The following is a 12,983-nucleotide window of genomic DNA, read 5'->3' as shown; positions in this document are numbered from 1 at the left end:
ACAGGCAAAGAGATTTGCTTCAGCATGAGCGCCTATGATGGATGGCCCAGGTCATGGACAAGGCGAGGGGCAAGGGCCGGCGCGTGGAGGGGTGGGAGATGAGGCCATGGGATTGCAATAAATACTGCTGCGCTGGGCGATTCGCACCTCTTGGATTGATCTGCCTGTTAGTTGTTACTTGTTTTTTCCTGTGAAAATCGCATCCTTCTTGGTCCAGCTGCGTCACTTGAGAGCTCTACTCCTCATCAGCTGAGCAATCCCTCTTCTCCTCTTCCGACTTTTTCACCATCGCCCGTCTCATCCGCGAAACTCGATCCTCTCGCAAGCAGCGCATTAAAAGTCATCGCAAGCGAAAGTTCAATATCGCCCGTATTCCGATCTGGGAGGATTAAAAGAGCGAGAATCTCGAAAATCCGTATTCTTTCACATAAACCCATTCTTCATCCAAAAACCGCAACACCACAGCCAAAATGTCGGCCACATCACGACCCATGAAGCACATTGATCGCGAGGATCTCTACACCAACCTCGAGGCCCGCGTCATGTACCTTCACTCATTCCTTGACTTTTCTAGCCGTATGTTCCTGCCGTCTGCCAGAAATCATCTCCTGATTCCGAAAACCCGTGGAGTTGTAGAGAATAGGCCGAAATGGAGACTAACATATCTTTTACAGGAGACATTGAAGCCCTCATCACCGGCGCCAAATACGTCAAGGCTCTCATCCCCGCCGTCGTCAACATCGTCTACAAGAAGCTCCTCCAGTACGATATTACCGCCCGTGCCTTTACCACCCGCAGCACCTCGTTCGAGGGCCCTCTCGATGAGGTGCCCGACGAGAACAGCCCTCAGATTCTGCACCGAAAGATGTTTCTGCGTGCGTACCTGACCAAGCTGTGCTCGGATCCCAGCAAGATGGAGTTTTGGGAGTACCTGGACAAGGTTGGGTAAGTTGCTGACTACCTCTTCAATTCTTAGAATTGAGCAACACCAACAAGATCATGATGGCTAACTATCAACAGCATGATGCACGTCGGACTCGGTCGCAAGCACCCCCTCCACATCGAATACGTCCATCTCGGCGTCTGCCTAGGCTTTATCCAGGACATCATGACGGAAGCCATCCTCTCACACCCCCGCCTACACATTCAGCGCAAGACGGCGCTCGTCAAGGCCCTCAACAAGGTCATCTGGATCCAGAACGATCTCATGGCTAAGTGGCACGTCAAGGATGGCGCCGAGTTCGAGACTGGCGATTCAGATATTGAGATTGAGCGCGAGGGTTACCTGCACGGCAAGCGCATCCTTGGCGATGGCACCGGCTCCGAGGATGACGCTTCGGAGCACCACCAGCCCGCCACGCCGTCGCGGATCCCCCACCCGGGCATGGCGGCCGGCGGGGTGTGTCCATTCTCGGGGATGGGAGCCCCGGCCGACGAGGCCAACTGAGCGTGATGAAGCTTGGCGTTTTGACTCGAGACGGGGTCTCGAGAGAGCAAGGATAAAGGGTTCAAATGTTTATATCTGGCGTTAATGATGATAACCTACTTTGGGAGGCGGGTACTCGGGCATTTGGGGTTTCAAGGCAGTTATTGTTTGTCTTTTTGGATGTTCTATGTCTGGTGTCTAGATGGAGAAGAGTTATGAGAATGATTAGGTAACAAGAATACCACAACTCAATTCCCACGGGACACCTATAATCATGATTCATACTGCTGAAAGTCTATCCGAAACGTGATATCTGGTTGCGAGAGGTTGGTGGTGAGACTTGATATGTGAGGCTGTAAGGGGATAGGTATTGGCGTTGAGAAGGATGAAGTGAAGTCAAGTCAGCACCTCACTAGGCAAATCTTAATAGAACGACATATTCCCAACTTGTAATACGTCCCCTATACTTGGTCAACTGAAACTTCAACCGCTGTTAGCCTGATTCACTTGACATTTGCGATACCACCTCGGGTCGACATCTCCACGTGGACCGGCTCTTCAGAGGGGCAACGGACCCGCGATTGACGCATCATGATTGCTCGGTTGGCCCGCCGTCAAGGTACCTGGACGATCCCGGCTGAGGGCTCCATCTGATATTAATGTGAACCAGGTGATTGGGTCTTTTCAGGGTCCTCTTCGCGGGATGACGGAACGTTGTGTTTCCTGCCATTGGCCGTCCATCATCTTGTCACATAAACCCAATCAACTGCCCCGCGGTGGGGTTGAAGTTGAGAGTTGAGAGCAAATGATGATATGATGGACTCGGCTGGGTAGAGGAGGATAGAGGAGAGTGATATGTTGTACATAGCGGTATCTAGATTGGACCGCGAATTGTTGGGCTTTGCTGCATTCCATGTCGGGCAGATAGGAATCGGCTGTCGTGTGTAAACATCAGGAATTCTCTTGTCATTTCTGACGGGGTTGCCGGGCCGGGACTCTCAGGATCTGGTTAACCAGGTCCCAGGCAGTCTCGAACCTCTTGGAGGAGCTGTTGCGCAACATGCCAACCTCCAATGGCAACCCGTCGATAAAGCACACTCCTCTCGAGGCGAACGAACATGATGCACACATCAGCCGGATGAGGCAAAGGCTGCAAGACGCAGGACGCAACGGCAAGGCAAGGCATTTGTTCTGTACAGTACATACGCGCATACAATAGGATCGCATAGCCTCGCGCGCGTCGGGATGTTCGTGGTCGTGGAGCGCACGAATAGCGGCACGTCCTCGAGGCCAGCAAGCGGGCGGGTGCGAATGCAGCTCGTGGTTGCGGCTCGGCAACACAACGGACAAAGCAGGCGAAGCAAAACTCGAGCAGGGACGAAAAAGACGATGGGAAATTCTGGTAAAAATGGCTCATGGAGCGTGGTCTATGCAAGCCACCATCGAAGATTGTATGCAAGTAGGGAAACCAACCTGTCAGAGATATGTACGCTGTCAACCGGCTCCGAACTGTGAGTGCCAGATCGTCTTCAAGGTCAAGTCCCGGGGGGTTCTCGCTAGGGAGACGAGAAGCTCGGTACGAACGACTAGAGCCAAGGCAAGTGCCGGAAAGGGGCGGCCACGTTTGGCGGATCGAGGCGGTGGATGGTTGGAGAATCTATTGGTGATGGGTAGTTGGGTTGGGTTGGGTTGGATCATGGAGGATGGGAATGGCGCCCCGGCCCGTGGCGGCGCGCAGTTTAGCAGAAGAGAGCCGAAAGAGAAGAAAACCCTGTGTCAATCTGTACTACTAATAGCCGGCCGGAGAGGTACACGCTCGATGCCTGCTGGACATCAACCGGAGGTGGGGGCATGGATCGTTTCCCTGGTGGGGGAGGGGAGGATTGGCACCGGGCGGCTCCGGGGGATAAGTCCCGGGTGCGGTTTTCAGTGGATTCCAGGTGCAGCGAAGCACAGCACAGTGGGCTTGAAGGCCTCGGACTGTCACCCGAAGCTGACCGATGCAGAAATAGTGCCAGCGAGAATGCACACCATTACTTGGGGGAATGCGGTAAATGCAGCGTCATGCTGAGGTCTCGATGGATTCTGATGACAAGAGGATGAGAAAGCAAAGAAACTGAAATGCCCGGTGAGGCCTAGGCGGTAACTTACCTTGATCATGACTTTTACGTGATGCTTGCGAATGCCCTGGCCGGTCGGTGTTGCATCTCCGGTTGACGGCGCTCACCGTCTTTTGGTGTACACCTCAGTATGGATAGTACGTCTCTCTCGGTGGTGGAAGAACAAGTCGTGCTCCGCGTGTCAGTTTTATGTCTGAGGCGTGCACCGTCGCCTCTGAAGCGTGCTTGTGCCTTTTTCCTTGGTTATTGTTGGTGGTTGAAGTCGGGTGCATTAACCTGTGGGGGGCTTTATGACTGACGGGGGCCTGGTCCCGTCTTGGGGGTGCTGCGTTGCGTTGCAGTCGAGGGTTGCGCAACTGTCCATGATGATGAGGATTTTTTTTTATTCAGAATTGACAAGCTATGACTTGCGGAATGAGACATTTACCATGTCAACGGGAACTCGGTTGTCTCGTTGCTAGGATAAGTTGAAGGCATTGTCAACTCATGGCTTGGACCAAGCAACAAACAAGGGGCAGGATAAACTACTTGCCCCTCCCCCTCCCCCGCCATTCCCATGATCGATGGCACGGATCACATGGAAGCATTCAACATACGAGTTGACAACGAACCAGTTCCTTGGAGTTTGACGGTGTAGATAAGAGACGGAGTTCATTACCGTGAAGAGCTGGACAAGGAATGCCTAAACTTACAGTGGCGAGATCTATCAAGAACAGCTCGTGTTATCTAGACCTCGTGATGCCGAAAATTCGGCCGTGTTGGAAAAAAAAGTTGGAGTTGACGGGGAGGTTAAACACAGACCACCTCCACTATCCGTACAGTACGTGCGGTGATAGACATGGCAAGGCAAGGCAGCTGAAGCTACTGTACATTAGCCTGGCCATTGAGTGTCGTCCTGTACCTGATCGGCATCTGTATCCTGGTTTTTACTCGGTCTTGAGTCAAACGTCGAGGCATCTTGGCAGGTATTGAATTGTTTTGTCGTCGCGTGAGGTCTGGCATGAGCTGGAACATGGCGGGGCGACAGCAATGGGAGAAGTTGAAGAGAGTGCCACCACCAGAACAACCACTGAAAGAATAGGCAAAACTCTTGATGATACAAACTCAGTCAGCATAGATCTGTTCAATTGACTCCCATATTCCCAAAACACTCGTATGCCTCGCCAAATGCTCCCTCCCAAAATATGCTGCTTACCCACACCGTCCACCCTGGGCCTGACGCCGGGTGCCAGTTTGACGCATCCATGATCATAAAAAACGTGCACCCGCAAAAAAGCAATGGAACCAAGGTACCTTGGAATGCCCCACCTCCACCAGCGCCTGGTAGGTACCGTACTGGATCACTCACTCAACCAGAAGCAGCATCACCTACCCTCCCTCCCTCCCTACCCACGGGGCACGACCATGAATCGCCGAAACCGCCCGGCCCGACTTGCAAGACTAGACCCTAGGAAGCAGTAGTAGGACCGCGACCGACGGGCCTGGGACGCCGCCGTCGTCGATTGACAACCAACGTCACCGATCTCTTGTTTTCTACTAGAGCTATCTCATCTCTCTTTCTCCCCTCGTCCCTCTCCAGCTCCGTCTGCCTCGTCAGTCTGCTCTCAGTCTCGGAGAACACCGCCAATTCCTCTTCTTCACCACTTGTTTCTTTCCGCGCAGCTTCATTCTTGCATCCATTCTTGCATCATCACCTCTGTCCCTCACTCGCTCGACCACGGGGATCGATCACAGGCAGAGACAGCGAGAGACGGCGATCCCCTTCCACCGACAAGACGACCCAAGGAGACGCCTACTAACCCGCTCTTCGTCTACCGAAACCTCTCTCTTGAGCCTGATTCTCACATCATCACATAACCTACCGTCGAAATGGCTGCCGACAGCACCAGCGCCAGCGCGCCCCCCTTGCGACGCCGCGAGTCCTTGTCCGAGATTCGAGCTGCCAACCCCGAGCTGGCTCTTAGCGGCAATATCATCTCGGCCACCTTCAACACACCGCATTCTTTCGTCTATCGAAAAGGCGGCGATTGGGTAAGTTTCTCTTCTCTCACTCACCCCGTATCTCTTATCGGCCACCAGGCGCGGGCTCGTTCATTAGCTCGATGCATTTCCCCTCTTCTCCAAAGCAAAGCTCCAGCCAGCTCCAGCTCTAGCTCCCCTCCCCCCTCGCTCGCCCTTGTCACCGTGATGGATCACATGAAAATTGAGCCTCGACTAAAACCCGCTCTCTCTACAGGACTTGAAAGCTCGCCGCGGTCAATCTGCGCTCCTCGACTCTTTCGCTTACCTTTCGTCCGACGCTACTCCATGGAATCATACCGTTGTCGCCTGGACGGGAGAGATCGACGCTCCCACCGATGACGTCGTTTCTTCACCTGGTACGCCCGCGCCAAACACACTAGGCGCCGCTTCTCTCAATGCCCTCTCCGCGCCGGTTCCCGTCGATGCCACCACTCGTCTGCCGACTCCGCCTCCAATTGACGGTCTCTGGATTCCCCACGAGGATCAGGAGCGTCTCGAGTACCGTCTGTCCCACAACAAGACAATCCGCACTTATCCCGTCTGGTTGTGTGACGAGTCCGAGTCTTCGTCTGATGGCATCCTCCTCAAGGACCAGGCTCGCTGGCGCCGTTATGCCGAGCAAGATCTCTACACACTCCTCCACTACAAGCAGCATGAGCCTACCGACGGCCGACGAGAGCGCATTCAGTGGGCCGACTACTATCGTATGAACCAGAAGTTTGCCCACAAGATTATCGAGATCTACAAGCCCGGCGACATTGTCATCGTCCACGACTACTTCCTCATGCTTCTCCCTAGCATGTTGCGACAGCGTGTTCCCAACATGTACATCTCTTTCTTCCTCCACTCGCCTTTCCCTAGTAGCGAGTTCCTCCGCTGCCTGCCTCGTCGCAAGGAGGTGCTGGAGGGTGTCTTGGGCTCCAACCTTATTGGGTTCCAGTCCTACAGCTACTCTCGCCACTTCCTCAGCTGCTGCACCCGAATTCTCGGCTTCCCGTCTGACACGCTCGGAATCGATGCCTATGGAACTCGCGTCCAGGTTGGCGTCTTCCCCATTGGCATTGATGCTGCCAAGGTTGAGAGCTTTGCCTGGACTTCAGCAGTCAAGGAAAAGTATGACGCTCTCCGCAAGCTCTACCACGGCAAGAAGATCATTGTCGGACGAGACCGCCTTGACAGTGTTAGAGGCGTTGCCCAGAAGCTGCAGGCGTTTGAGCGCTTCCTCGAGATGTACCCTGAGTGGCGCGAAAAGGTTGTGCTCATCCAGGTCACCTCGCCCACCAGCGTCGAGGCTGAGAAGGAGGAGCTCGAGGATGACAGCAAGGTCGCCTCTCGCGTCAACGAGCTCGTTATGCGCATCAATGGCATGTACGGCAGTCTTGGATTCTCGCCCGTCCAGCACTACCCCCAGTACCTCAACCAGGATGAGTACTTTGCTCTGCTGCGGGCTGGCGACATTGGCCTCATCACATCTGTCCGTGACGGCATGAACACAACCAGTCTGGAGTACATTGTGTGTCAGAAGGAGAACCACGCCCCTCTTATTCTCTCCGAGTTCAGTGGCACAGCCGGCAGTCTCCGTGACGCCATCCACATCAACCCCTGGGACCTCAGCGGCGTGGCAGAGAAGATTAATGCCGCCCTGACAATGTCGGATGAGAAGCGTCAGGCTATGCAGTCCAGCCTGTACCGCCACGTCACCGAGCACAACGTCCAGTCGTGGATCACCAAGTTTATCCGCAAGGTGTACAACGTCTTGGGCGACACGGGCTCGGCCAATGCCACCCCCCTGCTTGACCGTGCTCTCCTCCTCTCCCAGTACCGGACAGCTAACAAGCGTCTCTTCATGTTTGACTATGACGGTACCCTGACGCCTATTGTGCGCGAGCCCAGTGCTGCCGTGCCCTCTGAGCGCCTCATCCACACGCTGCAGCTGTTGGCTGCTGACCCTCAGAACGCCGTTTGGATCATCTCGGGACGAGACCAGGTGTTCCTGAAGCAGCACCTTGGTCACATTGCTGAGTTGGGCTTCTCTGCCGAGCACGGCAGTTTCATGAAGCACCCCGGTACAGATGAATGGGAGAACCTGGCTGAGAAGTTTGACATGGGGTGGCAGAGTGAGGTGATGGAGGTGTTCCAGAAGTACACAGACAAGGTTCAAGGTATGTAGCTCTCGTCACCGACTGGCTCGCAAACTGACTAACTTGGCAGGATCCTTCATCGAACGAAAGCGATGCGCCCTCACTTGGCACTACCGTCTTGCCGACCCTGAGCAGGGTGTACACATGTCACGAGAATGCCACAAGGAGCTTGAGGCCACCGTCGCGACCAAGTGGGACGTCGAGGTCATGCCTGGCAAGGCCAACATCGAGGTGCGCCCTACGTTTATCAACAAGGGCGAGATTGCCAAGCGTCTCATCACCATGTACCACAACCCTGGTGCTGATGAGATCCCCAACACCCCCAAGCCCGGACACCTCGAGTTTGCGCTCTGCATGGGTGACGACTTTACCGACGAAGACATGTTCCGCAGCCTGAACGCTGCTTCAGGCACCGTTCTCGACGCCAACCACGTCTTCACAGTGACCGTTGGTGCGAGCACAAAGGTGACACTGGCCAAGTCGCACCTTCTAGAGCCAGAGGATGTGATTGAGTGCGTCGCCCTCCTGGCGGGTGTCCAGGATGCCGGTGAGAGGCTCGGCGAGGTGAACCTCGGCGCGCTGAGCACAGTCGAGGGACGTATCCCCGACGAGAAGCTGTGATGGTGAAGAGTGTATAGGCGAATCAGATGGCAACAGAGGAGATATGCATGAGACCTAATGCTTTGGGCGTTTCTGGACAAAGACGGAGATAGGATGGAAAAGATAGACGGGGGAAGATGGGCGCATGAACTGGCATGGACAGCATAGCGAGAGACGGGAAAGGATATCGAAGAACAAAATACGAGGCATGCGGAGGAAGACGTAGTTTTACAGCGTACCTGACATTTGTATAGCGTTTGTCAATACAAGGACATTAAAGTTCGTAGTTTGCCAATCTCGCAGTGAACAGTCTGCTCTGACAAGTGAGCTAGTAATAAGTGATGTTAATTGCAGTCTTTCTATAACTGGACAGCTACCTAGAGAAGAGTATGATTGGTTGGAAATGAGGTTGTTCCTGATCTGGACACAGTTGGCTGCTCATGTGGTGAGGTTGATGCATGGGTTCTTAGTCTTTGTCTCAAAGAACAACTCTCGGTCTTCTGGCTTAGTTATCCATCCCATCAAAGGCCGGGCTTCAACTATAACAAAGAACATTAGAACAACCCCCTATACTTGACGGAACGGCAATATTTCTTCAAGTTAATTGACACCCTCCATTGCCGCAATAGCACGCTCCTGATCCGCCACAATCTTTTGCGCCGCCGGCCTCTCCTCCATTCTCCTGAACCACGCCCCAACATGCGGGAACTTATCGTAGAGGTCTTCTCCCGCAATCTCTGGCACCCATCTCTGCCAGGCAAAGAACGATAGATCAGCGTAGGAGCATTTGTCTCCGACCAACCAGTCCTGTGTGCTCTGAACCTTATCCATGACACCGTTGACGCGGAGGATCTCATTGACGTAGCGATCAATTGCGCTTTGGACCTTTTCCGGGTGGTGTCTCTTGAACCAGCCAGCCTGGCCGTAATAGGGAGCTTGACCCGAGACTTGGAAAAAGAGCCATTGCTTGGCTAGGTATTTTTCCGGGACAGAGTCAAAGCTGATCTTGTGCTCCTTGTCGTATGTCTCGACGAGGTACTCGATGATGGCACCTGACTCCCAAAGCGTGATGCCAACATTAGGGTCCTGGATGACTGGAAGACGGCCATTGGGGTTGAGAAGTGTATAGGGCTCTTGCTTGACGGCTGTAAAGTCGATGAAGCGGGTTTCGTAGGGAAGGGAGAGCTCCTCGAGGACGAGGGCAACCTTCCAGGGGTTGGGACCGATTTCGTGAGAGTAGAGAATGATGGGCTTCATTGTGCTTGTTGTAGTCTTGAATGCATTGGAACTGAAAACTCAAGTTGCAATGATACTTGTGGCTGTTTATATAGAGTCCTCCCTAAGTGGAGTTTGTCGCTCTGTAACTGGGCATTATTCATCACGACAATGCGGTGAGATTAGATCAAGCAGCATTAGTAAGGGAATTTGTCTTGAAGGGCCGCTCGATAAGTAAGACATGCCCCGTGGATATTTTCCAATGTCAGCCCCGATGCTTGTCTCGTTTACATGTTTCGGCCGAAGGACGGTCGAAGCCCACTTCTTTGATGCCAAGGGCATGACTATTGAGTCAAAGGCTCGTAGTATTAATATTTCAGATAGGGCTTAGAGTCATATTGTGCTCTATTTCAAGTGCTCTGATGTTCAAACTGTCGAAAGAGAACTGTCTACTAGTTGGAACATGACCAACCCTCACATCAGCCAGTATCCGAACGAGGCAGTTTGCCTCTTGCATACACTTGATGTTTTTATCACTGTAATCCCCCTTAGGCTTATCTGATAGAACGGGGGGATAAGTATCCGATTCGCTTGTTGTTCTCGAGAGACCCTGCAACGTAATGGGCGGCGGTGCCGCTTTGGCCTGGCCTCCCACCGATAAAGGGAGGTAATCATCTTCTCTCTCTAAAACCTGGAGACTAAATTTTTAACAGATAAAGCGAATGTGAATGTTCGTAGAGATTCATGAGCAGGTTTTTCTTGTTATTCCAAGCCTGTCTGGCCATAAAGGTCAACAGCGAGGACGATTCCTTTGACCCTCCCTATGTCAAGTCGGACGTTCCCCCTAAAGCTTAAAGAGAAACTGAACACATTCTTATTCAACTTCCCACACGAAATCCTTTACTTTAAATGGTTTAATTCCCTTATCTCTGAATTGTCACGAATTACCTACTCTGACATCCTCAATCACCTCCGATCAAGAGAGATATTTTCATTTTTTTTTATTAGTCTGATCTAGTCTAGGTAAGGACCAACTACTCTGTTGTGGCCTGCGTCAACGCAAGGCATCCATGTAAACCTGAAAACCAATATGTACCAGACTGAGAATCCAACCAAGGACAAAAACACACGCAAATCCTAGAAGAAAGGATGCTTATCGCTTGGACAGCACAACCTTGACGTCGTCAGCGTACCGCTCAAAGCCGACATTGAAGCCCTGGCGAACCCCGGGGACAGTGAACTCCTTGCCGTCAACACTCTTGATCTCAAAGGTACCGAGTGTGCCAGCGACCATGGCCATGGCTGTCTCGAAGCCAAAGACTCGACCGGGGCAGAGGTTGCCCGCGACACCAAAGGCCTTGACCTTGCGGGTGAGGCTGTTGGACAGTTCTCCATTGTTGGTGATGAAGCGAGAAGGTCGGAAAGTTGCGGCATCGGGTCCCCAGGCGTTTGTGTCGAGGTTGGAAGCACACATGGGGAGAAGGAAGAGATCACCCTGAGACACCGCCAGTGGTTCAGATCCTGGGAGGGTGAGGCCGAACTCGTGTCGAGCAAGACGGGGCACGCCCGTCATGTGCAGACGAAGATTCTCGTACCAGGAGGCAACGAGCCAGGGGCAGAGGGTGCGGATGTTGGTGAGGTCCAGCTTGAGACCGTCCTGCGTCTGAGCCTGAACAACCTGGAGCTGCTGGATCTCATCGACAACAACCTTGAGCAACTCAGGAATAGCCAGAAGATGTCTGACGAGCCAGACTGAGAGCGTGCTCGCCGTCGCGAGGAGGCCAATAGCCGAGACCATTTCAATGTTGTAGTAGTCAGGGTTGGTCTCCCAGTCAGGGTCCGAATGAGCGACGACGTTGATTGCGTGAGCAACAGTCTTGACGCGAGACTCGCGGTGCTGCATGTGGAACTCTCGAAGTCTCTTCATGAGAAAGTCGCGGGACTTGTAAGCGGATCGGGCCGTGAGCCAGGGGACAGGTCGGGAGAGGGAATCGAAGGTCTCGGTCAGGTTCCTTTGGCATTTGTCAGTATATGGTATCAATCGTCTTGTTGGTAGCGAGACTCACATGAATTCTTCGGCGAACTCGCGATCCATACGCCAGGGGTTCTTGACACCCCAGACTGCGCTGGCAGTGGCAGACACTGTAAGCCCGAACATCCAGTGAGCGAGGTCGACCTCGGTGGAAGGGGCCATCTTGTTCATCTCATCCCAAATGAAGACACCTGAACATTCGGACAAAGCCTTGAGGTTCTCGGGTCTGCCGAACTCGACTTGGTGAAGACGTCGTGGGTCAGTGTCAAGAATGACCCGGATGGTGGCCGGTCCGAGGCCAAAGACGCGGGAGCCAACGTAGGCCAGAATCTGGGCAAGACCAGTGTCGGAAACATGACGAGCGAGCTGCTTATCCAAAGATGGATTGACAACGATGATCTGCTTGAAGGGAATGTTGATGGTGAAGACCTGGGCGGCAGTGGACGCTATGACAGTGTTGACATAGCGGGCAGTGTCACGCTGCAGGCCAAGAAGATGACCGAACCAGGGGATGGGGGAAGAGAGCTGAGGCAGCTGCGAGATGCGAAGATAACCATCGTGGGAAGACTTCTTGGAGAAAGAGAAAGAAGACTGAAGGCGCGGAAGAAGGTAGTGGACGATAGAGGAGAGGATGGAAAGGAACCAAAAGATGAGGGCGAGGTCGACGACGGCAGAAAGGAGAAGTCGCCCGTTAAGGAATTCAGTCTTGTAGCCCAGGAAGGCAAAGACGTCGACAGCGACAGCCATGTCGATCAGTCCGTGATTGGTGATCTCTTGAAAAGAGGGTGTGCTGATCGTGCGATGAAGCAGCGTGGTGATGAAAAACAAACAGGTTGTTGATATACTGGCACTGGCACTGGCAGGCACTGGCAGTGTGGAGTATGATTCACTGACACTAATGTTCAGAACAATGAAGCTGCTTCTCTATTGTTCTCTACTCTCAGAAACTTGAAAGAAATATCCCCTTTTATAACATCCATCTCTAATCTCTTTCCTCTTGTCTGGACTGTTCTCCTTTGCTCGGTCCTCGTCAACAAAGAGCGCCCCAGACGCCTCCCATGTTCTAGGACTCAACTCATCACAGGTCTCGAAGCATCTACAGACTCTCAAGTCGTATGATAGAGCAAGGGGAGTGTGGTCTTCAGCTGTCCCACGAGGGCGGGCTGTCGCCAAGAGTGGTGGCCTTTGACAACCGATTTGCTGGGACATGTCTGCGTGGACTGGGGCACGGATGTCTCAAAACATGGAGGGATGGGAGGGGATCATGGACTCCACGTTCTCGATGATTCTTGCACGCCGGTCTCTCCTTTTGGGAGGGAGAGGGTGTAGGACACGGGCTTTCACTTACACCAGCTGGGCGGTTAGCACCCATCACAACCCACCCTCAGCGTACCGGGACCGCAGAGCCGGGATCTAGACATATCAAT

The 12,983-nt window shown here is 53.3% G+C and overlaps 4 protein-coding genes across 4 annotated transcripts; 2 read left to right on the top strand and 2 right to left on the bottom strand.

Moving 5' to 3' along the window:
• The first annotated feature begins 433 nt into the window (after window positions 1-433).
• Window positions 434-1,694, top strand: NECHADRAFT_105709 (uncharacterized protein). Its single transcript, XM_003040920.1, has 3 exons — window positions 434-576; window positions 675-945; window positions 1,021-1,694. Exons 1-3 carry the CDS (start codon window positions 471-473, stop codon window positions 1,445-1,447), a joined length of 804 nt encoding a protein of 267 aa, XP_003040966.1. The 5' UTR covers window positions 434-470; the 3' UTR covers window positions 1,448-1,694.
• Window positions 1,695-5,415: 3,721 nt separating this feature from the next.
• On the top strand, window positions 5,416-8,591 carry NECHADRAFT_73084 (glycosyltransferase family 20; the record flags this gene model as incomplete). The annotated part of the gene is made up of 3 exons (XM_003040919.1): window positions 5,416-5,577; window positions 5,783-7,730; window positions 7,780-8,591. The coding sequence occupies 3 exons, from the start codon at window positions 5,416-5,418 to the stop codon at window positions 8,328-8,330; spliced, it is 2,661 nt and encodes an 886-aa protein (XP_003040965.1). The 3' UTR covers window positions 8,331-8,591.
• A 318-nt stretch (window positions 8,592-8,909) lies between these two features.
• NECHADRAFT_54515 (uncharacterized protein) lies at window positions 8,910-9,566 on the bottom strand (the record flags this gene model as incomplete). Its single annotated transcript, XM_003040895.1, has 1 exon — window positions 8,910-9,566. One exon carries the CDS (start codon window positions 9,564-9,566, stop codon window positions 8,910-8,912), a length of 657 nt encoding a protein of 218 aa, XP_003040941.1.
• A 1,111-nt stretch (window positions 9,567-10,677) lies between these two features.
• On the bottom strand, window positions 10,678-12,303 carry NECHADRAFT_97937 (uncharacterized protein; the record flags this gene model as incomplete). Its single annotated transcript, XM_003040894.1, has 3 exons — window positions 10,678-11,536; window positions 11,591-12,147; window positions 12,223-12,303. 3 exons carry the CDS (start codon window positions 12,301-12,303, stop codon window positions 10,678-10,680), a joined length of 1,497 nt encoding a protein of 498 aa, XP_003040940.1.
• Window positions 12,304-12,983: the final 680 nt, after the last annotated feature.

Source organism: Fusarium vanettenii (genome assembly GCF_000151355.1).
Source record: "Fusarium vanettenii 77-13-4 chromosome 13 genomic scaffold NECHAsca_55_chr13_4_0, whole genome shotgun sequence".
Classification (NCBI taxonomy): domain Eukaryota; kingdom Fungi; phylum Ascomycota; class Sordariomycetes; order Hypocreales; family Nectriaceae; genus Fusarium; species Fusarium vanettenii.
This window is presented reverse-complemented; position numbering and strand designations above follow the sequence as displayed.

Coding starts and splice junctions, on each gene's coding strand:
- NECHADRAFT_105709 (XM_003040920.1), top strand. CDS start 471: ATGTCGGCCACATCACGACCCATGAAGCACATTGATCGCGAGGATCTC. Junction 577..674: donor ATTCCTTGACTTTTCTAGCC/GTATGTTCCTGC, acceptor TATCTTTTACAG/GAGACATTGAAGCCCTCATC. Junction 946..1,020: donor GAGTACCTGGACAAGGTTGG/GTAAGTTGCTGA, acceptor AACTATCAACAG/CATGATGCACGTCGGACTCG.